The sequence below is a fragment of the Bos mutus genome, chromosome 18 (genome assembly GCF_027580195.1).
Source record: "Bos mutus isolate GX-2022 chromosome 18, NWIPB_WYAK_1.1, whole genome shotgun sequence".
Classification (NCBI taxonomy): Eukaryota; Metazoa; Chordata; class Mammalia; order Artiodactyla; family Bovidae; genus Bos; species Bos mutus.
The window spans coordinates 19,427,684-19,454,997 of record NC_091634.1 but is presented as its reverse complement, the minus strand read 5'-3'; the positions used below and the strand labels follow the sequence as shown (position 1 = coordinate 19,454,997).

General features: G+C 43.0%; 1 protein-coding gene across 4 annotated transcripts; it reads left to right on the top strand.

Moving 5' to 3' along the window:
• Nucleotides 1–4,338: 4,338 nt before the first annotated feature.
• On the top strand, nt 4,339–25,325 carry NUDT19 (nudix hydrolase 19). Of its 4 annotated transcripts, none has more exons than XM_070388009.1 (4): nt 4,339–5,185; nt 9,127–9,334; nt 10,189–10,395; nt 20,637–25,325. In XM_070388009.1, the coding sequence occupies exons 1-4, from the start codon at nt 4,472–4,474 to the stop codon at nt 20,681–20,683; spliced, it is 1,176 nt and encodes a 391-aa protein (XP_070244110.1). In that variant the 5' UTR covers nt 4,339–4,471; the 3' UTR covers nt 20,684–25,325. The 4 variants fall into 4 exon arrangements, with proteins under 4 accessions (XP_070244110.1, XP_070244112.1, XP_070244109.1 ...); XM_070388011.1 differs by lacking the exon at nt 20,637–25,325 and adding an exon at nt 12,408–15,174 and having other exon boundaries at nt 10,189–10,272; XM_070388008.1 differs by lacking the exon at nt 20,637–25,325 and adding an exon at nt 12,408–15,174.
• The last annotated feature ends 1,989 nt before the right edge of the window (nt 25,326–27,314 follow it).

Genomic DNA, 27,314 nt, shown 5'->3' with positions numbered 1-27,314 from the left:
AGAATTGATTCATTGGAAAAGACTCTGATGCTGGGAGGGATTGGGGGCAGGAGGAGAAGGGGACGACAGAGGATGAGATGGCTGGATGGCATCACTGACTCGATGGATGTGAGTCTGAGTGAACTCCGGGAGTTGGTGATGGACAGGGAGGCCTGGCGTGCTGCGATTCATGGGGTCGCAAAGAGTCGGACACGACTGAGTGACTGAACTGAACTGAAAATGGAATGACTGGGCAGAAGAATCAATACATATGAAAATACTAACTTCCTATAATTTAGGTGAAATCTGCTACACCAATCTGAAAATTAAAACTTGATAAACGTGTCAAGTTAGAGAAGGTATGTAATAAAATGGTCAAGTTTATAGAAGGAAATTTAGGTTATCTAGAAGTTGGAATCTGTACATTTTTAAAGTGCAATTTATTAAGGTATAATTTTAATAGAGTAACACTCACCCTTCTGAGGTGTGCAGTTTTTTGAGTTCTGACAAATATATACAACCACGTAATCACCACCGCAACCAAGATATAGGATGTTTTCATTACCACCCTAAAGTTCCCTCCTGTCCTCTGTAGGCATTCCTTTCCTCTCACCCTCAAATCTGGCAACCACTGATCTGATTTCTGTCCCTGCAGTGTTGCCTTTTCCAGACTGTCACCTAAATGGAATCGATGCATTTTTGAGAAAACATGAACCTTTTGAAAACTCTTCTCAAAAAGCATTCTGAGAAATCATTTTTATGTGGTGATTCTTGGTGCCAGTCATTCACAGGTGAATCTCATTTAACCACAATGATATCTTCATTTCCGGGCAGGCTGAACACACTCTCCTGGCCCCTGTTGATTCTCCAAGCTGAAGTCATCTCTCCATGGCTAGCCACGCATAGGCTCTTCCTTTCTTTTCCCGTGGAAAAACCTGATAAATAACAAACAACAGAAGTGAATTTAGGCTCACTGAGGTAGGTAGCTATGGGTAACAAACAGCATGACATGTTTGGGAAGTCTTTTTTTTTTTTTCTTTCAGGATCATGCCTGTCATGATAAATCAAATGAGGACATTTATTATCATAAAGATAGCTGGGGAGGATCAGACAAGTGAAACATAAGAACCGAGAGTCAAGTGTCCCTCTCTAAAATAAGCAACTATTGTCATAAACAAAGTGACTCATTTCTTGTGATCACGTGGCACATGGGAACTGCCAACTCTAATAGGGGATGGCTGTGTATACTTACTGTCAGGCCTGGGGTAAAACACTACGCTCCTGGCAGAACAGTGCCGGGCAGGGCACCTGGAGGACATGCTGATAGGCCTGGAGACATTCCAACACTTGCTGCATGTGTGACCTTAAATATACAGATCACAGTGAACTGTCTTTCTATATCTCTTGCCCATTGCACAACTGGAGGTTTTTTCTTTCTTTCTTAGTATTTACTTATTTGGTGGCTTTGGGTCTTAGGTGCGGCACACAGGCTTCTCTCTAGGTATAGCACGAGGGCTTAGTCGCTCCATGGTATGTAGGGTGTTAGTTTCCTGGACCAGGGACTGAATGTGAGTCCATTGCCTTGGAAGGCGGACCACTCGGTGGTCTCAACCACTGGAGCAGTAGGGAAGTCCCTTGAGGTTTTTTTTCTTCTCCATTTTTTCTCTCAATCCTTTGTGAAACGCAATAGAGTTAATTTTCTCAGTTTATTACATCTTGGACTTACTTATGGTATCTGTTGTCACAATAAAGTTATAAATATGCATGGTGTGTCAAACTGATCAATCTTTTCCCTTATGCTTCTAGATTTTGAGTCAAAGGCTATAGAGGAATTTACCTTTTTCTCCTAATGCTTAGATATTTTTTTATCCACTGTTGTAGCTAGCCTCCAAGATGACCACCAATGATCCCTACCTCCTGGTGTTTACATGTGGTCCCCTCCCATACAGAATAGAGCTGACCAGTGTCACAATAGGACACTGTGGAAGTGGTGGAGTGTGACTTCTGTGGCTGTCAGGAAAGGCATCATGACTTCTTCACTCTCTTCTGAATCATTGATTACCAAGTAAGTCTTGAAGGCATCCAGGAAGCCCTGTGGAGAGGCCAATGTGGTGAGGAACTGAGGCCTCTAGACAACAGTCATATGAGCGAGCCATTGTAGAAATGGATCCCCCAGCCCCTAATCAAATCCTGGTTGACATGCTGACCACAGTCTCATGGGAGATACTGAGACGGAATCACCCAGCTAAGATGCTCTTGGTCCATAGGAACTGTGAGATAGTAAATGCTTACTGTTTGAAGCTACTGAGTTTCCAATCTCCCAAGATAAAACTCTAATTCCTTCCTCTCCCTTGCTCTGCATATTCAACAGTTCCACCTCCTAAATACTCTCTAATAAATCATTCCCTCTCCCGACCTCTCCCCCTCTTCACAGCCACTCTTCTAGTTCAGACCCTCATTATTGCTTCCCCAGCACATTCCATGGGGTTCCAGAACAGCCCCATCCAACGGAGTCATCATGCTGTTGTCAGCGTGACCTTTGAAGATACAAACTTAATCATGTCATCACCGTTTACGGCTTCCTATGGCTCAAAGCACTGAAATGACTTCGATGGTTGGGGATTGGTAAAAACATAGACTCCGGGGTACCACCCTGATCTCTACAATAGATTGTGAAATGATTATCTCAGAGCAGACAGCCAAATGTAGTGGGAAAGCAGATAAGGGAAAGGTCCCCAACTGTGGATTATGAAGAGACTTGAGATGGATGAAATTTGGCAGACTCCACCTCCCCAAACCCCAATCTGCCAGTATATGTGCACTCCCTTGCCTCTGTGTGCTTTTCTAAACATGTGGTTGTGTTTCTGGGATGTGGTCAGTACACATGTATTTGCATCTTTAGACAGAGAAGGCAATGGCACCCTACTCCAGTACTTTTGCCTGGAAAATCCCATGGATGGAGGAGCCTGGTGGGCTGCAGTCCATGGGGTCACTGAGTTGGACACAATTGAGCGACTTCACTTTCACTTTTCACTTTCATGCATTGGAGAAGGACATGGCAACCCACTTCAGAGTTCTTGTCTGGAGAATCCCAGGGATGGGGGAGCCTGGTGGGCTACTGTCTATGGGGTTGCACAGAGTCAGACACGATTGAAGCGACTTAGTAGCAGAAGCAGCATCTTTAGAAAATGATGTTAACAAAAAAGTCAACCTAAATACAGCTGGTGCCATCTCTGGATTCTCTCCTAGGAAACATCCCACATTAGAATGATAGTTTGAAAATGAGGCTCAAAGAGTATGGTCTGTAAGTGTTCTGTGCTAAGTCATTTCAACTGTGTATGACACCATACAACCCTATGGACTAGCCTGTCAGGATTCTCTGTCCATGGGATTCTCCAGGCGAGAATACTGGAGTGGGTTGCCATGCCCTCTTCCAGGGGATCTTTCTGACCCGGGATCAAACCCATGTCTCTTATGCCTTCTGCACTGGCAGGCAGGTTCTTTACCACTAGTGCCACCTGGGAAGCCCATGGTCTATATACTCATCCAAAAACATAACAAATGTGTGATCACCTATAATAGCAATTGTAGGAGAAACCGTTCCCCAGTGGCTCAGTGGTAAAGAAACTGCCTGCATTTGGGGAGACCTGGGTTCCATACTTGGGTGGGGAAGATCCCCTGGAGAGGCAAACGTCAACCCACTCCAGTATTCTTGCCTGGAAAATTCCATGGACAAAAGAGCTATAGTCCATGGGGTCACAAAGAAATTGAGTGACTAACACTTTCACTTTTCATGAAAGAGTAAATTATCAAATGGCCTAAAATGCTTAAGGGTCCCAGGTGCCCTTGTCAATAAAAGGTGTCCCAGATCACAAGGCAGGAGATTGTCCTGGGATTCAAGGAGCACTTTTCACACTCAGACTGTGCAGTGTGAAATTTGTATTTTGGTATCTGGTTCATCCGTCAGTTTCTCATTGCTGCGGTTCATGTCAGTTTGCAAAGCTCCGACACCTACCCCCTGGATTCCCCTTCACCGCCTCCCACCCCACCGCCAGAGGAAACATATCCTCTTGTCGATTCCTGGTTTAATCGAGCAAGTCCTAGTTCTAAGGTTTTGTTTGGTCAGGTATGTGTCGCCAGGCCTAGGTTTGCATCGCACTTTTACCTCGACAGTCATTGTGCGATCTTAAGCATTCCAGCTGTAGTCTTGTGTCCTGCCTGGGTGAGGAAGATGAGGCCCTCCTAGCACGTGGCTGTGACAGCCTTTGTCCCGCGAGTGACCTGGCTGGGAACACGGGCATTCGAGGCGGAGCTTCTCTGCGTGGGCACCACACCCTTACAGGCAGGCGCCAGCTCGGCCAAACAGCCCGGGTTCACCGATTGCCCCGTGCGCGCCTCGCTGGGAGAGGCGGGAGTTCACTTAGCAAGCTTCCGGGGAGAGCTCCAGTGGCACCAGAACCCCGAGCCCGGTAGCCGCGCTCCGCTGCCCGTCATGAGTGTCCCGGTGCGAGCGGGCCCAAGCAGCTGGAGGCGGGCAGCCACCTTAGTGCTGGCGGCGGGCTGGACGCGCCCGGTCCCCGCCGCCGCATCGAGGCCCCAGCCACCCGCCGAGGGATTTCGGGTGCTGCTGCTGCAGCGCTCCGCGAGCCAAGGCTTCTTGCCCGGGGCGCAGGTCTTCCCGGGCGGGGTGCTGGAGGCGGCAGACCGCTCGACCGATTGGCTGCGCCTCTTCGCGCCGCACCACGGGCCCCCACGCTTCGGCCTGGGTCGCGCGCCGCCCCAGCGCGCCGCCTTCCCGGTGCTGCCCAACGTCCGGCCGGGAGCCGTGGACGAGGACGCGGCGGCGCTGCCGGATGACATCGCCTTCCGCATCTGCGCCATCCGCGAGGCTTTCGAGGAGGCGGGCGTGCTGCTGCTGCGGCCCAGGGACCCCCGGCCCCCTGATCAGGCGCCGGGCTGCGCCCTCGCGCCGCCGCCCGCCTTGGCCGATTGGCGCGCCCGCGTCCGCCGGGACCCGCGGCACTTCCTGAGCCTGTGCGCGCAGCTCGACTGCACTCCCGACATCTGGGCGCTGCACGACTGGAGCGGCTGGATCACGCCCTTCTCACGCCCCGGCGGCCGCCGTTTCGAGACCACCTTCTTCCTGTGCTGCCTGAAAGAGCCGCCGCCGGTCTTCCCCGACTTAGTGGAGGTGGTGGACTGCCAGGTAGGGCGTCCTCCCGGCCCGGAGTGGGGATCCACAGGAGCTAGAGAATGAGGACCCCGGCAGGCGGCCCAGCTCCCCCCGGACCTTCCAGTAGGCCGCCTCAGGGCCGTAATAGCCAGTTAGCTACTGAGCGGGCCTGGGACCCACGTGGTCCGGACCCCGGCCCAGCAGGCCAAAGCTGTGACATTGGTGAACTGTTTTCTGCTTTTTCCCGCTTCACAGTCCCAGGGCCTCGAAGATGTCTCCCCACGCGGTTTCTCCAGCGGGTGGCCGGCGGAGATCCCAGGAGTTCTGCTAGTGGTCCTTCCTGAGCAGTTGCCACGCTTTCACTTATTTCGTCCCCGCAGCCGTTTGTTTCCTCGTAGTTCAGTCTTTTAAAATTTATTTGAAACGTTTTCATTTGAGACTTGTTGGGGAAAGGCTACCCACTCCAGTATTCTGGCCTGGAGCATTCCGTGGAGTGTATAGTCCCTGGAGTCGCAGAGTCGGACTTGACTGAGCGACTTTCACTTTCACTTTCGGCTACCGATATGGCCTACCTTGGTGAATGATTCCTCTGCACCTGAACAAGAATGTGTTTTCTGCTGTATTTGATGGAGTGTTTTTTAAAATGTCAATTAGATTAAGTTAGTTGATGGTGTCTTTTTAGGTCTTCTGTATCGTTTACCTACCTGTTCCATCAATTTCTGAGAAAAGGTTGTTGAAATCGTTAACGAACAGTTTGCGGGTTTGTCTTGTTCTCTTCTCAGTTCTGCCAGGTTTTCCTTCGGGTATTTGGAAGCTCCTTTGCAAGGCGTTGCGTAAGACTGTTCAAGCTTGGAACTAGTCTTTGATTGTGATGAACTAGTCTTTGATTGTGAGAACTAGCCTTCTTTATCCCTGATAATGTTCCTTATTCTGAAATCTGAAGTTTATTATCAGATAGTGATATAGCTGCTCAGTCTTCCATTTAATTAGCAATAGCATAGCATATCCTCCTCCATTTTTTACTTTGAACCTGTGTCTTTATATTTAAAGTATGTTTATTGTAGGCAGCATATAGTCTTACTTTTTATCCTTTATGATAGTTTCTGCATTTCAATTGGAATGTTTTGATCATTTACATTCAGTGTTATTCTCAAATCTACTATCTTGCTGTTAGTTTTTTTAATCTGTCCCTTCTATTCTTTGCACTGTTTTTCTTCTTTTCTTGACTTCTTTTGGATTATTTGAGTATTTGTTGGACTCTTTTTATCTCCATTATTGCCTAATTACCTGTACTTCTTTGTAATTGCTTTAGGATTTGCAGTACATCTCTCACTTCATGTGTAGTATTAGACCCATAAAATAATAAATTTCCATTTCGCCCCTCCTGTCATGTATGCTTTTGTAGTCATACATTTGACTTTTATTTCTACTATAAACTCTACAATACAGTGAATATTTTTGCTTTAAGCAGTTACTCTGTTGTACACTGCGAATGAGGGGAAATGTTTTTTATGTTTACCTATATATGTGATCTTTGCACTCTTCATTCGTTTGTATAGATTTAAATCTACATCTGGTATCTTTCTGCCTAAAGAACTTCCTCTAATATGTCCTGAATTTCAGTTCTTCTGACAGTGAATCTTCTAAATTTTGTTTGTCTGAAAATATTTTGCCTTTATTTTTTGAAAGCTATTTCATGTGGGTGTAGAATTCTGTATAGGTTGACAGTATGAGTTTTTGTTTCGTTTTTCTTCCAGTACTTAAAGATGTTACTTCATTAGTTTCCAGTTTGCATGATCTTCTGGTGAGAAATCTGCTTTTTCTCCTCCAGTTTTATTGAGATATAATTGACACACAGCTGGTGGCACTAGCGGTAAAGGACCCGCCTGCCAATGCGGGAGACATAAGGGACAAAGATTCGATCCTTGTGTCGGGAAGATCCCCTGGAGGAGGGCATGACAACCCACTCCAGTATTCTTGCCTGGAGAATCCCCATGGATAGAGGAGCCTGGCAGGCTACAGTCCATAGGGTTGCAAAGAGCTGGACATGAGTGAAGCGACTTAGCACAGCACATTGTGTAAGTTTAAGGTGACAGCATGATGGTTTGACCTACATACACCATAACATAATTACCACAGTAAATTTAGTGCATGTTCATCATCTTTTAGAAAAGTTTGATTTTAACTCTGTTCCTCTGTACATAATGTGTTTGTATTTTTGGTTTTGATATGTATGCCTACTTAAGTATTTTCTCTTTAATTACTGGTATTCAGTAATGGCACTCCACTCCAGTACTCTTGCCTGGAGGGTCCCATGGATGGAGGAGCCTGGTGGGCTGCAGTCCATGGGGTCCACTAAGAGTCAGACACGACTGAGCGACTTCACTTCCACTTTTCACTTTCATGCATTGGAGAAGGAAATGGCAACTCACTCCAGTGTTCTTGCCTGGAGAATCCCAGGGACGGGGGAGCCTGGTGGGCTGCTGTCTATGGGGTCACACAGAGTCGGACATGACTGAAGTGACTTAGCAGCAGCAGCAGTAATTTGACTTTGATGTGCATAGTTTTCTTCTTGTTTTGTTAATAATTATTTGTTTCTTCAAATATTTTTCACCTCCCCCTATTTTCTGGGACTCCAATTACATGTATGTTAGACCACCTGATAATTTTTTGTGGGTCCCTGATGCCTTGTTCATTTTTTTTTTAACTTTTTTCCTCTGTGCTTTATTCTGAATAGATTTATTGCTGTATTTTCAAAGTTTCTCTGTTTATATGTAGTATCAAAATTGCTGTAAATATCATCCAGTATAATTTTCATCTCTAGAAGTTCCATTTATTTTTTTAAAAAACATTTCCTATTTCTCTCATGTTCATATTTTCCTTTACATCTTTGAGCCAATGGAACATACTTGTAACAGTGATTTTTAATGTCCTTTTCTGCCAATTCCATCATCTCTATAATTTCTGGGTCTGTTTCTATTGCCTGATTTTTCTTCTGGTTATGGGTCACATTTTTTTGCTGAGGTCTTGTAGTTTTTTATTGTCATTATTGTCGAGTCACTTAGTCTTATCTGACTTCCTTTGCTCAGGTTTCTCATACGAGCTTGTAAATTGTTGGCCTATAATTATTCTAGGCAGTCAATTTCAACTCCCTGGTTTTGGATGTGAGGGTCAATTTCCCCAGTGTATGTGGATATTTAGCAGTAAAGCAGTTAAAGAAAGAAAGACCTTTTGGAGTTATTTCATATTAATTGAATCAGCTCTTTTTATCTGAATGTGGACGGAAGGAAGACTTGGGAAGGAGGGCACAGCAGTGAGGTCACTTAGGTTAAGCGCTGACTGGTTGATATAATGCAGTTACTTCACTCCTGGGACAATAGACTGAGTCACGCCTCTTGACCTTTCTGAAAGCTTCTCTTGCTCCTGGCTCTTTACCGTCATTGTAACACACTGCGTGTACCATGCTACATTTTGTTTGCTGAAGGTCCTACTAGGCCTGAGAGAGCTTTGTCTTGTCCACCAGCATGTCCTTATTGCCTAACCAAGGTAGGCGGGAACGAGAGACCCTTGGGAGTCCCTCCCATTTATGGGAGGAATGAACGGGCACTAAGTTCTCAATCTGCTGCCATGAATTTATACTTTAGTCTTCCTTTGAAAGTGATCAGAACCTCCTTGCCTTCTTAGCATCTCCTGTCTTTTATGCTGAACAACTCTCCCAGTTCAACCCGTTGTGATCTATCCTGGCTTATTTACTAGTTCTCAGGATCCATGTCCTAATAATCAACCTCTGAAGGGGATCAACCCAGCTTTCTTCACTGAATCTTTCCTTGTTGTCTCAGAGGAATCTAGCAAGATACATTAATGAATTAATTTATACATTTTTTTCAGATAGATCTTAAGTACTGATCCAAGGATCTCAAATCTTGGATTGTCTATGGGTAAACCTTAGGAAACTCTACCTTTGTCTTCCACAGTGGTCGTCTCCATCAGAGGCAATTGAAAGGCTCATATCAAAGGAAATTTTGCTTGCACCCCCACAGTTCTACGAAATACGTAGACTAGGAAACTTTGCCTCTCTCTCTGACTTGCACAAATTTTCTTTGGATCGTGAATCAGAAGGAACGGAAAGATGGATGCCGATCATATTGTTAACTGCTGATGGGATGATCCATCTTTTACCAGGTAAATCTGTGTTTACCAGTGCTCTTGTTGATATTCCCATTTAATGCTCTGGGCTGTATGGCAATGTTCTCCCACACAGACACATGAATTACAATCTATGTTTTATATGCTACAGTGGAACTAATTAGATAAGCTCAAGTTCTATAAGATATTCATAGTTTTTATTATAATCAGAAATTCTGGATATATTACTTCATATACACTTAAGTAAATATATTTCCTAGACATTGGCAAGAGTTCTCTTGAATATTATCTCACTTTACCTTTTAATTTTGAATTATGAAAACTTGTAAATTATACTTATTTGATTGAAAGAGAGTTTTGTTGGTGGTCAGTTATTGTTGGGTTAGTACAGAAGTTTTTTAGCAGCTTACAGTGGAGTTTTCTGACCTCTCTTACTTACGGCTGCTTGTCTCACTTCTCAGAATCATGATAATATTTGTTACTCATCCTGCAGTGGGACAGCTTAGCAGTTTTGATGTGTAAATGATGATTTCTCTAACCTTAAAATGATTGGAGCAGCCCACATTGAAACACCAAAATTATATGGATATCGAGATGAATGTTATATTGAATGAAATAAAGAGAGTCTTGAATTAGTATAAAAAATTATAGTTCAGGATTAAAAAGTACCAGTTATAAATATTTATGTGCCCAAAGAAAATTCTTGGCTAGAAAATGGGGAACAGGTGAGGTTAGGTGGGATATTAAAAACATAAGAAATATATTGAGGTAAACTCAAAAAGTTCTGATTATTTAACAGCTGTATCAGTTCCAAACACATGAATAAAAATAAATACTAATATATTGAAGGTTTTATAAAATAACACTAAAGTTAAACTATTATTTTTCAGGAGATGAGATGTACTTAGAAGATTCAAACTTTTTAGAAAACTGTATGTCCACTGAAAAAAAGACTGAAGAAATCATGAACGAAGGCAAGAAATTTCACCGAATAGTGTTGTATAATTCCCACAATTATGGAGATTATACAGATTATAGCATCCATGTGACAGTTCTGCCAAAGTATAAGCACGTGTATCCTAAGAGCTGTGTAGTGGGTAAGAGCCGTCTGTAGGGAACAGCTTCCTTATACCTGGCCCACTTGTAGTTGTTCTAGTGAAAAATGAGGGTTGACTAGAGGTGCCTGGAACTTAAGGAACTTTATTCCTGTAAGTTCTAGGACAGTCTCTCCTATCTCAAGTGTATTGTGTAGCTCTGTTATTTTATTCTTTAAACCTTATAGTATCACACTAGTATAAGGTATTAATGTTTTGTTACCAAAAAGAGACAAAAGATTTCACAGAGATTTCCACTCCTGTGTTGTTCTGTTATCAAAAGTTTAAATCAGACATTCTGCTGCATTGTCTTTTAACTATATTAGCATACTACTCTATATGCTAGCATACTACTTTACCGCTTCCCTGGTGGATCAGAGGTTAAAGCGTCTGCCTACAATGCAGGAGACCTGGGTTCGTTCCCTGGATCAGGAAGATCCCCTGGAGAAGGAAACGGTAACCCACTCCAGTATTCTTGCCTGGAGAATCCCACGGACGGAGAAGCCTGGTAGGCTACAGTCCACGGGGTCGAAAAGAGTTGGACACGACTGAGCGACTTCACTCTCTTCACTCTGTTATATGCTAGGAGTTTGATCCATTAATTCCTTAGACTTTCTGCTGGAACTAATTTAAGGGTGTCTGATTAGACACATGGTGATCGGAAGACTGAGATGACCTTCAAGTGACAGTGTCATTATTTTCTTATGACTTTAGCTTGATGATTAAGATGTAATTCCATTAAAACTAAACGGCGTAAGTTATTAGTTTACCAGATTGGAAATTACTTTAGTGATTGTTGTAAAGAAATATGAAGCCATAACAGAAGTCATAATTTTTATTTTGGAGTGCTACTTGACAGAATACAAAGAGGTTATTAGAGAAATGTAGAACTATTCATCATTAATCATGCTTATTAATGGTTATTTATTATCAGTGTTTTTAATATGGGTAATTTTTTTTACTTCCTCTTAAGAGGAATAATAATCTTTATTGATTACAGATGGGAAGTGGTTAAGAAGAAACCAGTTCTATTTCAGATCTTTGACTATATTACGCATTGTATCAATACATTTAATTTCACTTTTCATAAAAAGTATTGATAAATGAAGACTTCCCTGTAGCTCAAATGGTAAAGAATCTGCCTGCGATGCAGGAGACCAGGATTCAATCCCTGGGTTGGGAAGTTCCTCTAGAGAAGGGAATGGCAATCCACTCCAGTATTCTTGCCTGGAGAATTCCACGGACAGAGAAGCCTGGGGGGCTCCAGTTCGTGGGGTCACAAAGAGTTGCACACGACTGGGCGGCTAACACACACACACAGAGGAAAACGTCTAGATGAGTGGTTCTCAGCCCCAGGCACTGTTGCCCTTTAGGGGCCTCTGGCAGTGTCTGGGACGTGTTGGGTTGTCACAGCTGAGAGTGAGATGCTACTGCCATCTAGTGGAGAGATGCCAGGGATACAGTTTAATATCCTGGAATGCACAGGACAGCCACCCACCGTGAAGAATTATCTGGTCATGGTTGAGAAACTCTGATCTAGAGTAAAATCTATTGTCTTCAGTAAATGATTCCAACATGTAAATTTTGAGAGCAATAGATAGTGTTCGCATTCCATCTGGCTTCTAAATCTATAGCAGTTCTTACCGATGTTTAGCCTCGGGCATCCTATTCTTTCATTCTCATTGAAAACAGAATGTTACAGCTGAGAGAGACCTCAGTCAACACCGGGATTTTGCCGATGAGAAAACCGAGAAACAAATTCACACAGCTAGTCAGTGTCACAGCCAAGAGTAGAACCTGATTCTTTTTCTAGCAGGTGGTATCTGTTGCCTGTCAGTAGAGGCCTGATCTGGTATTACAGTCAGCAGGGAAACCACAACACGGCCAAGAATTGGATGGAACAATGCTTTACTCATTTCCTGGAAGCAGCAAGGCCAGCTTTTGAACGACTTCTGTAAGAATCTAAAATTGGGCGGGTGTCAGTATTTCAGGCTAACATGTCCTTATCCTCACAGGTCTTTGTCAACATAAAACAAGAGTGCCCTATAATGTGGGAGAAAATAAAGGACTTGAATGTAAGGGGACTTATCTCCTGGAGGATAATTTGTCAGAGGAGCCCACATACATGGGCATATGTAGGTCACATCCTTAAAGGAAACTGCTTGCCTTCCACTTTCTCTTTTCCCTTCTCACTGGCTGGAAATGGTGGCAACTGGAGCAGCTACTCTGGACCCAGAGACAGAGGCCAGATGTGAAAGCATAACTGCCTGCTACTTGGATTGCTCACCTCTTGCTTGTTATGTGAAGAAAAATACACTTCTTTTCATATAAGCCACTGTATTTTAGGATCTCTTTGTTAAAACAGTTTAGCTTGTTCCCTGATCTATACTTCTCCCTCCTAAGCAGGTTCCCTTGGCATAGCCTTCCCTGGGGTCTAACAATCACTGAAGCAAAAATCTTAGTCATTTGTGATTCCACCTTTTCCTTCATTCCTATATCCAGGTGACTATCAAGTCCTACTGATCTGTTATACACAATTATCTTGGAATTCCCATCTTCCCACCTCTGCACTGCTATCACGTTGGTTTGAGCCACAGTTGACTCTTACTTTAATTTTGAATTTTAAAGATAGAGAACAACTGTAAGAGCTTCAGAGCCAGTCTCCATTTTCGTTCTTCCCCTCAATGCATTCCTCTTGGAAAAATGAACTTGACATTGACATGATGTCACTGCCCTCATTAAAGTCCTTCAATGGCTTTTCTTCACACTTAAACACTGAATTTGTGGTCTACAAGGCCCCACCTTTTTCTCTGATGTCATCAAGCATGCCTCTCCCTCTGCACTCCCCTCAGAGGATCTTCTTTCTCTTCTTGACTGCTCAGAGTTCTTTCCACCTCAGAAACTTAGTACATACTGTTGCCTTGAGACAAACCTGGATCTCTGAACTGTTTTTGTTCTTGGGTCTCCTTGTTACTAAAGCTTCAGAAAAACAGATATTAAGAACAGAGGTTGGGGGACTTCCCTGATGGTCAGGTGACTAAGATTTCAAGCTTCCAGAGCAGGGAACCAGGTTTAACCCCAGGTCAGGGAACTAGATCCTGCATGCTGCAACTGGAGATCCCTCATGCCACAGTGAAGACTGAAGATCCTGTGTTCTGCAACTAAGACCCAGCTCAGCCAAATTAAAAAAGAACAGAGGTTGGGCATCCAATATGTGGATTATTGGCATGTCTAGATGAAAGTTCCAGGACAAATAGAAGACAAGCATTATTTATAGAATGAATTTTTCTTGAGCTAAAGGAAAATGTTGATCTTCAGATAAAAAGATCCTGCTGTGGTCAAAACAAAAATAACAAAAATTGTTCAATACTCGGATGACATTTTGAATTTTAAAGATAGAGAACACAGATTTTCAAGGAGAGGAAGAAAAGATTACTTACAAAGGCACAAAATCATCTTAGTGTGTATCACCCAGTAATGTGATACACTGGATAGTATATATAATATGCTGAGGGGAAAAGGACATATGTGTTCACTAATTTTATATCAGCCATATGTATGAGCCACAGGAATAATCCTCATTTATATATGGGCTTTGAAGAGTCCAAAGCTCTGAAGAATTGATTTGATAGAAATAACTAAAAGATAATTGAAAATAAAAACTTTTGAAATAGAGCTGCATGGTAGAAGTCCTGATGGTGAATACAGAAATAAAATATAGGAGCAACTGTAACTATTTAAATATGGCTCAAAAGCGCTGCAGATGTTAAAAATAATTCAAGATTTAACCTACTTTATTTTAAAAAGATACCTTTTTCCATAAAAATTTTGTTCAGTAATCCCAGATTATGTTATCATTAACAGGAAGTGGCTATGGGAAGAATAAGAAAAACAAAACATGGAAGGAGGGAATCATTCGCTGTAGTTTTGAGATAATACTTGTTTAAATATTTTGGAATGCAAAAATGGGTATTAGAATTTAAAGGTCACTTTTCAAATCAATCAAAAGCAAGGCACAACCCCTAAGGCAGAGACAGAAAACATGAAAATGGCTATCAAACAAAAGCTTAGAATAAGACAATTCACATAGAAATAAACATCAACCATGCTGATATGCAAAAATGGGTTAAATGTATTGGATGATAAGGAATCTTAAATGTTTTTAAATCTAATTATCTAGAAGAACTTGAAAAACTAAATAAAGCCCAAATGTAGCAGAAGGAAGAAAATAATAATAGAAATTAGAGCAAAAGTAAATTTACGTAGAGATAGGAAAACAATAGAAAAGGCCAACAAAACTAAGAGTTGATTTTATGAAAAGATATTGAAGTGAAAGTCACTCAGTCGTGTCCGACTCTTTGCAACCCTATGGACTATACAGTCCGTGGAATTCTCCAGGCCAGAATACTGGAGTGGGTAGCCTTTCCCTTCTCCAGGGGATCTTCCCAACCCAGGGATCAAACCCAGGTCTCCTCCATTGCAGGCGGATTCTTTACCAGCTGAGCCACAAGGGAAGCCCGTGAAAAGGTAAACAGTTGGCAAACCATTAGCTAGACTAACCAAGAAAAAAACAGAAGAGGCAAATCAATAAAATTATAAATGAAAGAGGAGACAATGCAACTGATACCACAGAAATAGAAAAGATCATAAGAAACTACTATGAACAACCATATGCCAACAAAACTGTGCAACCCAGAAGACATGGATAAAGTGCTAGAAATATGGAACCTACCAAAACTGAATCAGGAAGAGAGAGAAAACCCGAACAGACCAATAGTGAGTAAGGAGATTGAATCGGGGGTGGGGGGGGGGGAGGGGGAAACACCCAAAAAAGAAAAGTCCAGGACCAGATGTCTTCACTGGTGAATTTTACCAAACATTTAAAGAAGAATTAATGCCAATCCTCAAACTCTTCCAAAATTTGAAGAGGAGGGAACACTCCCAAACTCACAAGGCCAGAATTTCCTGATACCAAAGCCATATAAGGATGCTGCAAGGACTGCTGGCCAATATCTCTGATGACTGGAGATGCAAAAATTCTAAAGAAAATATTAGCAAGATGAATTCAGCACATTAAAAGGATCATACACCATGATCAAGTAGGATTCAGCCCTGGGATGCAAGAACGGTTCAAAATCAAATTAATAGGTGTAGAAGAAGCATTTGGCAAAATTCAACATCCATTCATGATTAAAAACTCAAATTAGAAATAAAAGGAACATACATAGTAAAAGTTACAAATGACAGACCCACAGCCAACATCATACTCAGTGGTGAAAGGTTGAAAGCTTTTCCTCTAATACCTGTATCGGGAAAAAGACAATGGTGCCCACTCTCAACCATTCCTATTCAACACAGTATAGAAGCAGTTGGCAAGAAAAAGAAGTAAAAGGCATTAGAATTGGAAAGGAAGAAGTAAAATTGTCTCTGTTTTCAGAAGACATGATATTATATATTAAAAATTATAAAGTCTGCACCAAAAACCTGTTAGATCTAATCAACTAATTTAGTAGAGTTGCATGACACAGAACCAACATATAGAGATCAGTAGAATTTCTATACACTAACAAATTATCTGAAAAAAAAAAAAAAAACAACAATCCTATTTACAGTAACATCAAAAACCAATGAAATACTTAGGACTAAATTTAACCTAAGAGAAGCAGAAGAGATTGAGAACAGATGGCAAGAATACACAGAACTACAAAAGTCTTAAAGACCAGTCTAACAACAATGGTGTGGTCACTTACCTAGAGCCAGACATCCTGGAGTGTGAAGTCAAGTGGACCTGAGGAAGCATTACTACAAACAAAGTTGGAGGTGATAGAATTCCAGCTGAGCTATTTAATTTCTTAAAAGATGATTCTGTTAAAGTGCTGCACTCAGTATGTCAGCAAGTTTGGAAAATTCAGCAGTGGACCCAGGACTGGAAGAGGTCAGTTTTCATTCCAATCCCAAAGAATGGCAGTGCCAAAGAATGTAGAAACTACTGTATAATTGAACTTCTTTCACATGCTAGTAAGGTTATGTTCAAACTGCTTCAAGCTAGGCTTCAGCAGTGTGTGAATTGAGAACTTTCAGATGTACAAGCTGGGTTTAGAAAAGGCAGAGGAACAAGAGATCAAATTACCAACATTCGTTGGATCATAGAGAAAACAAGGGAATTCCAGAAAAACATCTGCATCATTGATTCCACAATAGCCTTTGACTGTGTGGATCACAACAAACTGTGGACAATTCTTCAAGAGATGGGAATACCAGACCACCTTACCTGTCTCCTGAGAAACCTGTATGCGGGGGCGGGTCAAGAAGTAGCAGTTAGAACCAGATGTGGAACAACTGACTGGTTCAAAATTGGGAAAGGATTATGTCAAGGCTGAATATAGTCACCCTGCTTATTTAACTTATATGCAGTATACATCAGGCGAAATGCCAGGCTGGATGAATCATAAGCTGAAATCAAGATTGTTGGGAGAAATATCACCAACTTCAGTTATGCAGATGATACCACTCTAATGGCAGAAAGTAAAGAGGAACTAAAGAGCCTCTTAGTGAAGGTGAAAGAGGAAAGTGAAAAAGCTGGCTTGAAACGGAACATTCAGAAAACTAAGATCTTGGCATCCAGTCCCATCACTTCATTTAAAACAGATAGGGAAACAATGGAAACAGCGACTGACTTTATTTTCTTGGGCTCCAAAATCACTGCAGACAATGACTGCAGCCATGAAATTAAAAGACACTTGCTCCTTGGAAGGAAAGCTATGACAAACCTAGATAGCATGTTAAAAAGCAGAGACATCACTTTGCCGACAAAGGTCTGTAGAGTCAAAGATATTATTTTTCCAGTAGTCATGTCTGGATGTGAGAGTTGGACCATAAAGAAGGCTGAGCACGAAAGAATGATGCTTTTGAATTGTGGTGCTGGAGAAGACTCTTGAGAGTCCCTTGGATTGCAAGGAAATCAAACCAATCAATCCTAAAGGAACTCAACCCTGAAAATTCACTGGAAGGACTGAAGCTGAAGTTCCAAAACTTTGGCCACCTGATATGAAGACCTGACTCATTGGAAAAGACCTTGATGCTGAGGAAAATTGAAGGCAAAAAGAGAAAAGGGCAGTAGAGAATGAGATGGTTAGATAGTGTCACTGACTCTGTGGATATGAATTTGAGCAAACTGTGGGAGATGGTGAAGGACAGGGAAGCCTGGCACGCTGCGGTCCATGGGGTTGCAAAGAGCTGGACACGACTGAACTACTGAACAACAACACGATTTTACCAAGGAGGTGAAAAATCTCTATTCTGAAAACTGTGAGCCATCGATCAAGGAAATTGAAGATGCAAAAAATTGAATAGATAGCCCATGTTCATGGATTGGAAAAATTGATATTTTTTGTCCATGCTAATCAAAGCCACTTCATTAAAGAGCCTCTTGATAAGGGTGAAAGAAGAGAGTGAAAAAGCTGGTTTGAAACTCAACACCCAAAAAACTAAGATCATGGCATTGACCCCATCACTTCATAGCAAATAGATGGGAGAAAAGTGGAAGCAGTGACAGATTTTATTTTCTTGGACACCAAAATCACTCCACATTTCATGACTGCAGCCATGGAATTCAAAGACACTTGCTCCTTGGAAGGAAAGCTATGACAAACCTAGACAGCATATTAAAAAGCAGAGACATCACTTTGCCGACAAATGTTTGTGTCCAACTCTTTGAAACACCATGGACTGCAGCCTGCAAGGCTTCCCTTCCTTCACTATCTCCCACAAAGGTTTATATAGTCAAAGCTGTGGTTTTTTCCAGTAGTCACGTATGGATGTGAGAGTTGGACCATAAGGAAGGCTGAGCGTTGAAGAATGATGCTTTTGAATTGTGGTGCTGGAGAAGACTCTTGAGAGTCCCTTGGACTGCAAGGAAATCAAATCAATCAATCCTAAAGGAAATCAATCCTGAGTATTCATTGGAAGGACTGTTGCTGAAGCTGAAGCTCCAATACTTTGGCCACTTGATGCGAAGAGCCCACTCACTGGAAAAGACCCTGATGCTAGAGAAGATTGAAGTCAAAAGGAGAAGAGGGCAGCAGAGGATGAGATGATTAGTTAGCATCACTGTCTCAGTGGACATGAATTGGAGCAAACTCCAGAAGATACTGGAGGACAGAGGAGCCTGACATGCTGCAGTCCATAGGTTGCAAAGAGTAGGACATTACTTAACAACTGAACAACAACTGAAAGCCATCTATAGCTTCAGTCAATCCCTATCAAGATTAGTATGTCCTTTTTTTTTTTTTAATAGAAATAGAACAAAAAACCCTAACATTCACATAGAACCACAAAAGACCTTCAATAGCCAAAGCAATTCTAAGAAAGAACAACAAAGCTGGAAGCAGCACACTTCCTGACTTCAAGCGTTATTACAAAGCTATCAGAACAGTATATTACTGGTACAAGAACAGACACATAGACCAATGGAATAGAATCAAGAGCCCAAAGAATGAAACTAGACCCCTACCTTATACCACTCACAAAATCAATTCAAAGTGAATTAAAGACTTAAATGTGAAGACCTGAAACCACAAAAATAGGGGAAAATTTACTGACATGGGTCTTGTCAATAATTTTTTTAATATGACAACCTAAAGCACATGCAACAAAATTAAAAATAAGTGGGACTCCATCAGACTAAAAACCTTCTGCACAGCAAAATAAATGATGAGCAGAGTGAAAGGGCAACCAACTGAACAGGAGAAATTATTTCCAAACCACACATCTGATAAAGGGGTTAATATTCCATAATATATAAGGAACTTAATGGTAAAAATTCAATCCAGTTTTAAAAATGGGCTTTTCCGATAAGCGGCCTGAGATGACCTCTAAAAATGGTGCGCTATTCACTCCACCCAGAAAACTCCACAAAATCATGCAAATCAAGAGGTTCAAATCTTCGTGTTCACTTTAAGAACATTCATGAAACTGCCCAGGCCATAAAGGGTATGCCTTTCCAAAAAGTCACCAAGTATCTGAAGGATGTCACTCCATCGTTACAACGGTGGAGTTGGTCGGTGTGCACAGGCCAAACAGGGCTGGATGCAGGGTTGGTGGCCCAAAAAGAGAGCTGAATTTTTACTGCACATGCTCAAAAATGAAGAGCGTAATGCTGAACTTAAGGGCTTAGATGTAGATTCTGTGGTCAGTGAGCACATCCAGGTGAACAAAGCCGCCAAGATGCAGCGCAGGACTTACAGAGCTCACGGCTGGACCAACCCCTACATGAGCTCTCCCTGCCACATGGAGATGAGAAGAAAAAGAACAGACTGTTCCTAAACCAGAAGAGGAGGTTGCACAGAAGAAAAAGATATCCCAGAAGAAACTGAAGAAACAAACACTTATGGCCCGGGAATAAATGTCGCAAAAAATAAAGGCAAATGAAAGTTAAAAAAAAGGGCAAAGGGCCTGAATACTTTTCCAAAGAAGGCATTCAGATAGCCAATAAATACATGATAAGGTACTAAACATCACTAATTATTAGAGAAACGCAAATCAAAACCACAGTGAGATACCAACAGTTCACACCTATTGGAATGGTTGTCATCAAAGAGGCAAGAGATAAGTTTTGGCAAAGTTGTGGAGAAAAGGGAAGCCCTGTGCGCTGTTGGTGGGGAATGTAAATTTGTACAGTCACTAGGTGAAACAGTATGGAGGTGCCTCAAAAGTTAAAAATAGAACTGTCATAATATATACACATACACACACATATAACTGAGAGCATTTATATAATTATCCTGAAGAGAGAGCAGCATGCTAATGTTACTGCAGCACTATTTACAATAACCAGGACATGGACAGAACCTGTGTCCATCAACAAGGAATGAATGGATAACAATGGATGAATGGACAGATACACGTTGAATATATATATATATATGTATGTGTGTATATATATATTAAAAAATGGAATACTATATAGTCATAGAAGGAAATCCTGGCACTGTGACAACACGGATGGACTTTTAGGACATTACGTTGAGTGACATGTCAGTGAAAGACAAATGCTACACTATCTCACTTACATGTAGAATCTAAAAAAATCTCATAGAAAGTGATCAGATTTGTTGTTACCAAAAGTGGGGAAGTGTGAAAGTGGTCAGAGGAACAATCTTCCAGTTATAAGATAAATAAGTTCTAGGGTTATAATATACAACATGATGAGTACAGTTAACAATACTGTATTATATATTTCAAAGTTTCTAAAAGAGCAGATGGTGGAACTTCCAGGTGGTCCAGTGGCTAAGACTCTGCGCTCCCAACGCACGGGGCCCTGGTTCAATCCCCAGTCAGGGAACGAGATCCCTCATCCCGCAACTAAGAGTTTGCATGCCACAACTAGAGATCCTGCATGCCGCAGTGAGAATTGAAGATCCTGAGTGCTGCAACTAAGACCTGGTACTGCCAAATAAATATATATATATATATATATTTTTTTTTTTTAGAGTATATGATAACAGATAAAGAGAACAGACTTGTGGTTGCCAAGGGGTGAGGGAGGGAAAGATTGGGAGCTTGGGATTAGCAGATGCAAACTATTACATATAGAATAAACAACAAGGTTATACTGTATAGCACAGGGAACTACTATATTCAATATACTATGATTAAACCATAATGGAAAAGAATATGAAAAAATACCTATTTCTGACTGAATCACTTTGCTGTACAGCAGAAATTAACGCATTATAAATCAGATCTACTTCAAAATTTTTTTAGAAGTCAGAAAGCTAAAAATGTTTAAAATTCAAAGGTTGAGAAACAAAATACTAATAAAATTAGAATACAAACAATTGAAATAAAATTTTTTTAACTTACAAAAAAAAAAAAAAAGAGTAGGGATGTCCGTGGTGGTCCAGTGTCCATACTCCCAGTGCAGGAGGCGTATGTTCAATCCCTGCTTGGGGTACTAGATCCCCCATGCTGTTACTGATGACCCTGCACACTGCAAAGAAGATCGAAGATCCTGAGTGTTGCAGCTAAGACCTGGTGCAGCCAAATAAACATCTCTTTTCAAAGAAAAGAGTAGATAGTAAGTTTTTGTCTCTAGGGGAAAAACTTTTTTTTAACTATGTTATATAACTGATGGATATTAACTAAACATACATGGTAATCATTTTACAATATATACATATGTCAAACCATTATGTTGCACACTTCAAGCTTAATATAATGTTATTAGTCAATTACATCTCAATCAAAACTGAAAAAAATTAAACCTAATTATAAGTTGCTTAAAAACAGTCCTGCATGAGGGCTAAAAATAAAAAGAGAAACAAAGCAAGAGCTCAGAGAGTACTAATCAGAGGAAATGAAATTCATCATAGGAAGCAATAAAAGTTAATTTTAGTTTCTGTGTACAGTTAGAAATGGAAATATGAGAATCTTTCAGTGAGTAACACCATGCTGAGCTATGGAAACAAGCTATTAGAAACAAGGGTAATCTGACAGGTGTATAATATTAGTGGGAACCATGAAGAAGACCTTCTCTGATGGACCGAGCAAAGTCCATCAAAGATAAGTGAGGTGTCTGGGGAAAAACCCTGGACAGCTACCAGGCTTCTGCTTTTGGGTTGAATGGCATAACGTCAACGTTCACTTCCTCTCGATTAATGCAGAATAAAAGAATTTTAAAAGTTCCAAATCAGGTGAAGCCTGATTTTAAGGCCAATGAAGCCAGCTTTTAAGGCCAAACTTGTTTTTCATCCCTTTTAAAACAAGAATATTTTAAAACTGGGAAAGTACACACTGCCTATGGGAACTGATGACTCAAAGGTAAGATCATTTGAACTACATTTGGTGGAGGAGGGATCTGGCATTGAGGGGAGTAAAGAATGTCCCCTTCATGCCCACTTTTTAGAGTTATGTCAGTACTGGGAAACTTAGATCAGCTTCTCCCGATAACCTCTCAAGCCACCATGAGCACACCGACAGAAGAGACTGGTCTAGCATGACTACAAGTCCTGCTAACTCAGACTCTGCCTCCTGCCATGCCTAATGCTTTGTCTTCTCTCCTTTTCTCCCTTCTCTTGGGGAGAGAGAAGGGAGAAGTAAAAAAACCTAAGAACAGTTCACTCTCCACGATGCTATGCTATGCTAAGTCACTTCAGTCGTGTCCGACTCTGTGTGACCCCATAGACAGCAGCCCACCAGGCTCCCCCGTCCCTGGGATTCTCCAGGCAAGAACACTGGAGTGGGTTGCCATTTCCTTCTCCACTACATGAAAGTGAAAAGTGAAACTGAAGTTGCTCAGTCGTGTCCGACTCTCAGCGACCCCATGGACTGCAGCCTACCAGGCTCCTCCGTCCATGGGATTTTCCAGGCAAGAATACTGGAGTGGGTGCCATTGCCTTCTCCCACTCTCCACGAAGCCCTTTGCAGAACCAGAGTATCATCCCCATTATGGGGAGCCCCATCATCACCCCACGGTGCCTGCGAGAGCCCATCAGTTCATGACAACTTTTGGTTGCTTGCTGGGCCATAAGCTAGCCATGTTTGTGACTGACCAATATTAAACCTTCCTGCATTCCTAATTTTTATTTTTTTGGTCTTAGATTTTACTGGTAGCATTTTATTGGGATTTCAGCACCTTCATTAGTCTAGAGTTGTGTTATCTTGGTCAGGTTTTGATACCAGAATTTAACCACTTTATAAAAATGCACCGACCTAAAATCTTTTTGTGTTCATCTTCTTATCTTTCCATCACTTTAAAAGTGCTTCCCATTAGCTGCGGGAAGGGGAGACAGGTACAGATCCTGACGCCCTTCAGCCTCCAGAGGTCTGTGTGGCTGAAGCCCCACACACTGAGTTCCCACTGCAGCAGTCTTGACGACTCAGCGCAGACTGGTAAATATTTTTGTTTCTGTGAGCCATGCTGTGAAAAGTTTGCAAAACACCCTATAGTAGCAGGGTATCTAATCAATGATACCCACCGGGGTTCTTGGCCTTCCCCAGTCGATAGAAATTGACGAGAGAGGGCCCATAAATTCAGTCAGGGCTTTAATGGGCCCCTGTACCCTGAGTATGTGTGAGGCGGTGATCTCATTTCTTCTTTGGGGTGTGGTCAGGGGTCAAACTAGAGGGTGGCTTAGGTGGTTTGCCCACCTCTTTGTGATGCTGAGTGCAGGTGGCATGCGCAGTACTCTGCTTTTGCTCCAGACACCCAGGTTTTTGCTCCTAGCTCTTCAGAAATGGCAGTTGGGTTTTTTGGTCTCTGTATCATTTGGGTCCAGAATTTGCCCCAACTGCATGCAGTTATTTTTAGTCCCATATAATTTCTATTTTTTAGCTGGTGGGGAAGTGTGTTCAGATGCAAGCTTTGCAGCACTGCAGCGAAGAGTCCCAGGCCTGTCTCAAAAAGTAAAATAACATCAACTGGCTGTACTCTGTATCTACTCTGGGGATTGAGAACTGCCTCTGGGACCTCCTATTTAAAACACCCTCTTACACTGTTGGTGGGAATGCAAACTAGTACAGCCATTATGGAGAACAGTGTGGCCATTCCTTAAAAAAACTGGAAATAGAACTGCCATATGACCCAGCAATCCCACTGCTGGGCATAAACACCAAGGAAACCAGAATTGAAAGAGATATGTGTACCCCAGTGTTCATCGCAGCACTGTTTACAATAGCTAGGACATGGAAGCAACCTAGATGTCCATCAGCAGACGAATGGATAAAGCTGTGGTACATATACAAAATGGAATATTACTCAGCCATTAAAAAGAATACATTTAAATCAGTTCTAATGAGGTGGATGAAACTGGAGCCTATTATACAGAGTGAAGTAAGCCAGAAAGAAAAACGCCAATACAGTATACTAACGCATATATATGGAATTTATAAAGATGGTGATGATAACCCTGTATGCGAGACAGCAAAAGAGACACAGATATGTATAGAACAGTCTTTTGGATTCTGTGGGCGAGGGCAGGATGATATGAGAGAATGGCGTTGAAACATGTAAATTATCACATGTAAAACAAATTGCCAGTCCAGGTTAGATACATGATACAGGGTGCTTGGGGTGGTGAGGTATGGGATGGGGAGGAAGGTGGGAGGGGGCTTCAGGATGGGGAACACATGTACAACCATGACTGATTCATGTCAATGTATGGCAAAACCAACACAATATGGTAAAGTAAAATAAATAAAAATTTTAAAAAAGGATAAAAAAAGTTAATGTAGAAAAATAAAACAGACCTGGCCATTTCCCATCTTTCTTTGACAAAGTCTGGAGCTTTCAGGTGCTCTGGTCCTGACAGGCACCTGACTGGGGGGTGGGGCCTGGTTAGCCCAGTTCAGCAACAGGTGAACTTCATGTACTTTTGTGTTTTCCTCCTGATTGGCGGCCACAGGCACAGGGCTCCTCTCTCCTGCTTGAGGCTTTAAGTGCATGTTTGCTTGACTTGTAAACTCAAGCTTGTATTTAAAACTGGAAGCTTGGGACTTCCCTGGAGGACTTTGCCTTTCGAGGCAAGGGGTGTAGTTTCTAATCCCTCATCAAGGAACTAAGATCCCACATGAATCCAGCCCAAGTAAACCAAAACCTAAAACAGAAGCAATATTGTAAAAAGTTAAAAAAAAAAAAAAGACTTTTAAAATGGTCCACGGTAAAATAAATACACTTGAAAGCTTAATGAGTATTGTTTCCCAAATATATAACCCTGTTCTAAACTGGTGCATCTTTTGCCATCTTATTGACACGAGCTTAAGAAATTGTTTTTTTTCCGAACTGAAATATTAAAGAATTCATCTGCAAAATCATCTAGCACCCAGCACCCCCTCCCTTTTAAAAAGCTGTGGTTCCTTCGATATTTAAATAATATTCTTTTACTTTCCTGTTTGTTGGCTTACTAAAGCCTTGGAGACAGATCCCTGCGATGGTAATAAAAGTTAACCTTCCTTGAGTGCTTCTTGGGTGTCCTTTGTTTCACACAGGGTGAAAATGAAGTGAAAGTTGCTCAGGCGTGTCCGACTCTTTGACCCCATGGACTATACAGTCCATGGAATTCTCCAGGCCAGAATACTGGAGTGGGGTAGCCAGTTCCCTTCTCCAGAGGATCTCCCCAACCCAGGGATTGGACCCAGGTCTCCCGCATTGCAGGCAGATTCTTTACCAGCTGAGCTATCAGGGAAGCCCCTCACACAGGGTGACCTCATCTAATTCTGAGAACCACTGAATCCCAAGTTTCAGGTGAGAAACCAGAAGTTTCCAAGCGTTGAAAACTTAACCCTACGGAGCTTCAACGACAAAAAATTACACATTCGGGCCAAAAGTTGGTCCATGACACCGCAGTCTGCGATCTGCGGTCATCACAAGAGTGTCCAAGACACATGGGGAGGACTTCCAGGTGAGGGTCAGGTGGGAGGAAAGTGGGGACTAGGAGCCATACCAGAAGGTGGAGGTCGGAGAGGATGTGGTCAGGAGACCAGGGAGGCGGCAGGCGGGGTGGGGAGGGAATGGGAGTGGGGTGGGGGTGTGTGGTCAGGGACTCTTCCTAATCCTCAAGGCCATGAAATGGACTCCGGGCAAAGTGGGAGTCGGAGGACATGAGCTTTCTAGGCGGCCACTCCGCGCCACGCGGACTCGCGCGGACCCGGGAATGAGCCACGTGACCCCCCCCGCAGCTCCGCCCCCCGACCCCCCAGCCCCCACTGCCCCCGCCTCCAGGGCGCCGTGCGCAGGGCGGCGGCGGTTGTCCGGCCGTTGGCGTCCGTGTGGTTTTGGAAGTCTCAGGGGTTCTGCGGTCTGGGGTTGGGCGGCTGGGGGCGGTGCGGGCGCCCAAGCGCGCCCCCGACGGCGTCCGGGTGGGAGCGCGGCGGGTCGCCCGCTGTTCGCAGCGGTGCGTGGCCGGAGCTTGGCTCGCGGGCTCCGCGGCGCTGACCCGGGAGGAGGCGCGGCCCCCCTCGGACGCCGGCCCTGCAGGTTTTCGCCTCCAAAGCTGGTGGCGAGGGAGTGGCGACGTTGAGAGCAGGACTGGGGCGAGGCCGCGGCGGTGCGCGTCTCTCCAGGAGAAGTCCGCCGGACGGCCGGCGAGGCGCGGGGAAGATGCTCCAGGTCCTCGTGCTTAAGGTGAGCGAGCGCGAAGCCCCGGGCCCGGCCATTCACCCGCTCCCGTGCAGGGGCCGCCCCGTGGGGACCCGCGCGAAGGGGTTCCGGATGGGCTCCTCCTGGACGCTTCACATTAACAACGGGAAATCTTCGTTCAGGGGTGCTCCGTGCAGTATTGGGGACGTACTTAATAAAGTTATTCGTTGTTTCTCCGAAATTCAGATTGAACTAGGTGTCTTGTATTCAGAACCTCGGGGGAGGGACGGAGTCTGACACCTTCTCCCACGCACCTGGTCCGGGATCCGCGCAGGGTGAGCCACCGTCCCCTCCGCCCCGCGTCCGCAGTGTGTAGACTTGTTCCTCTCCCCGGATGCGGGTCCTCTCCGGCGGGCCCCCATCCCCGTTGGACAGGGGACTCTGAAGCTGCAGGCTGTGGCCTAAGGTGATAGAAACAACTCTTCTGCTGGCTGAGTGTATGACTTAGGAACTGTCAGTGAAATCCACAAACAATGTCAAGAGTAGTTTATCTGCTGCAGGGGCGTGCTTTGCCTACTGGAGGCTGGATTGAGATTGAAGCAGTAGCTGTCCAGGGACTTCTCACGACCAAAAGTGGACCAAGTGCCATGTAGTCTGGCATTTTTATGACGTTTTAAAATTAACATCTTAATTTTTATAACTGATGTTGAAAAGTGAACTTGACTAAAACATCTGAACTTATTATGCAAATACTGTATATACTAAGGGGAATTGAACATGAATTGATGATTAATGATGAGTCTTGGTACTGATGTTCTAAATGACACTTAACCCACTCCTGTTACTG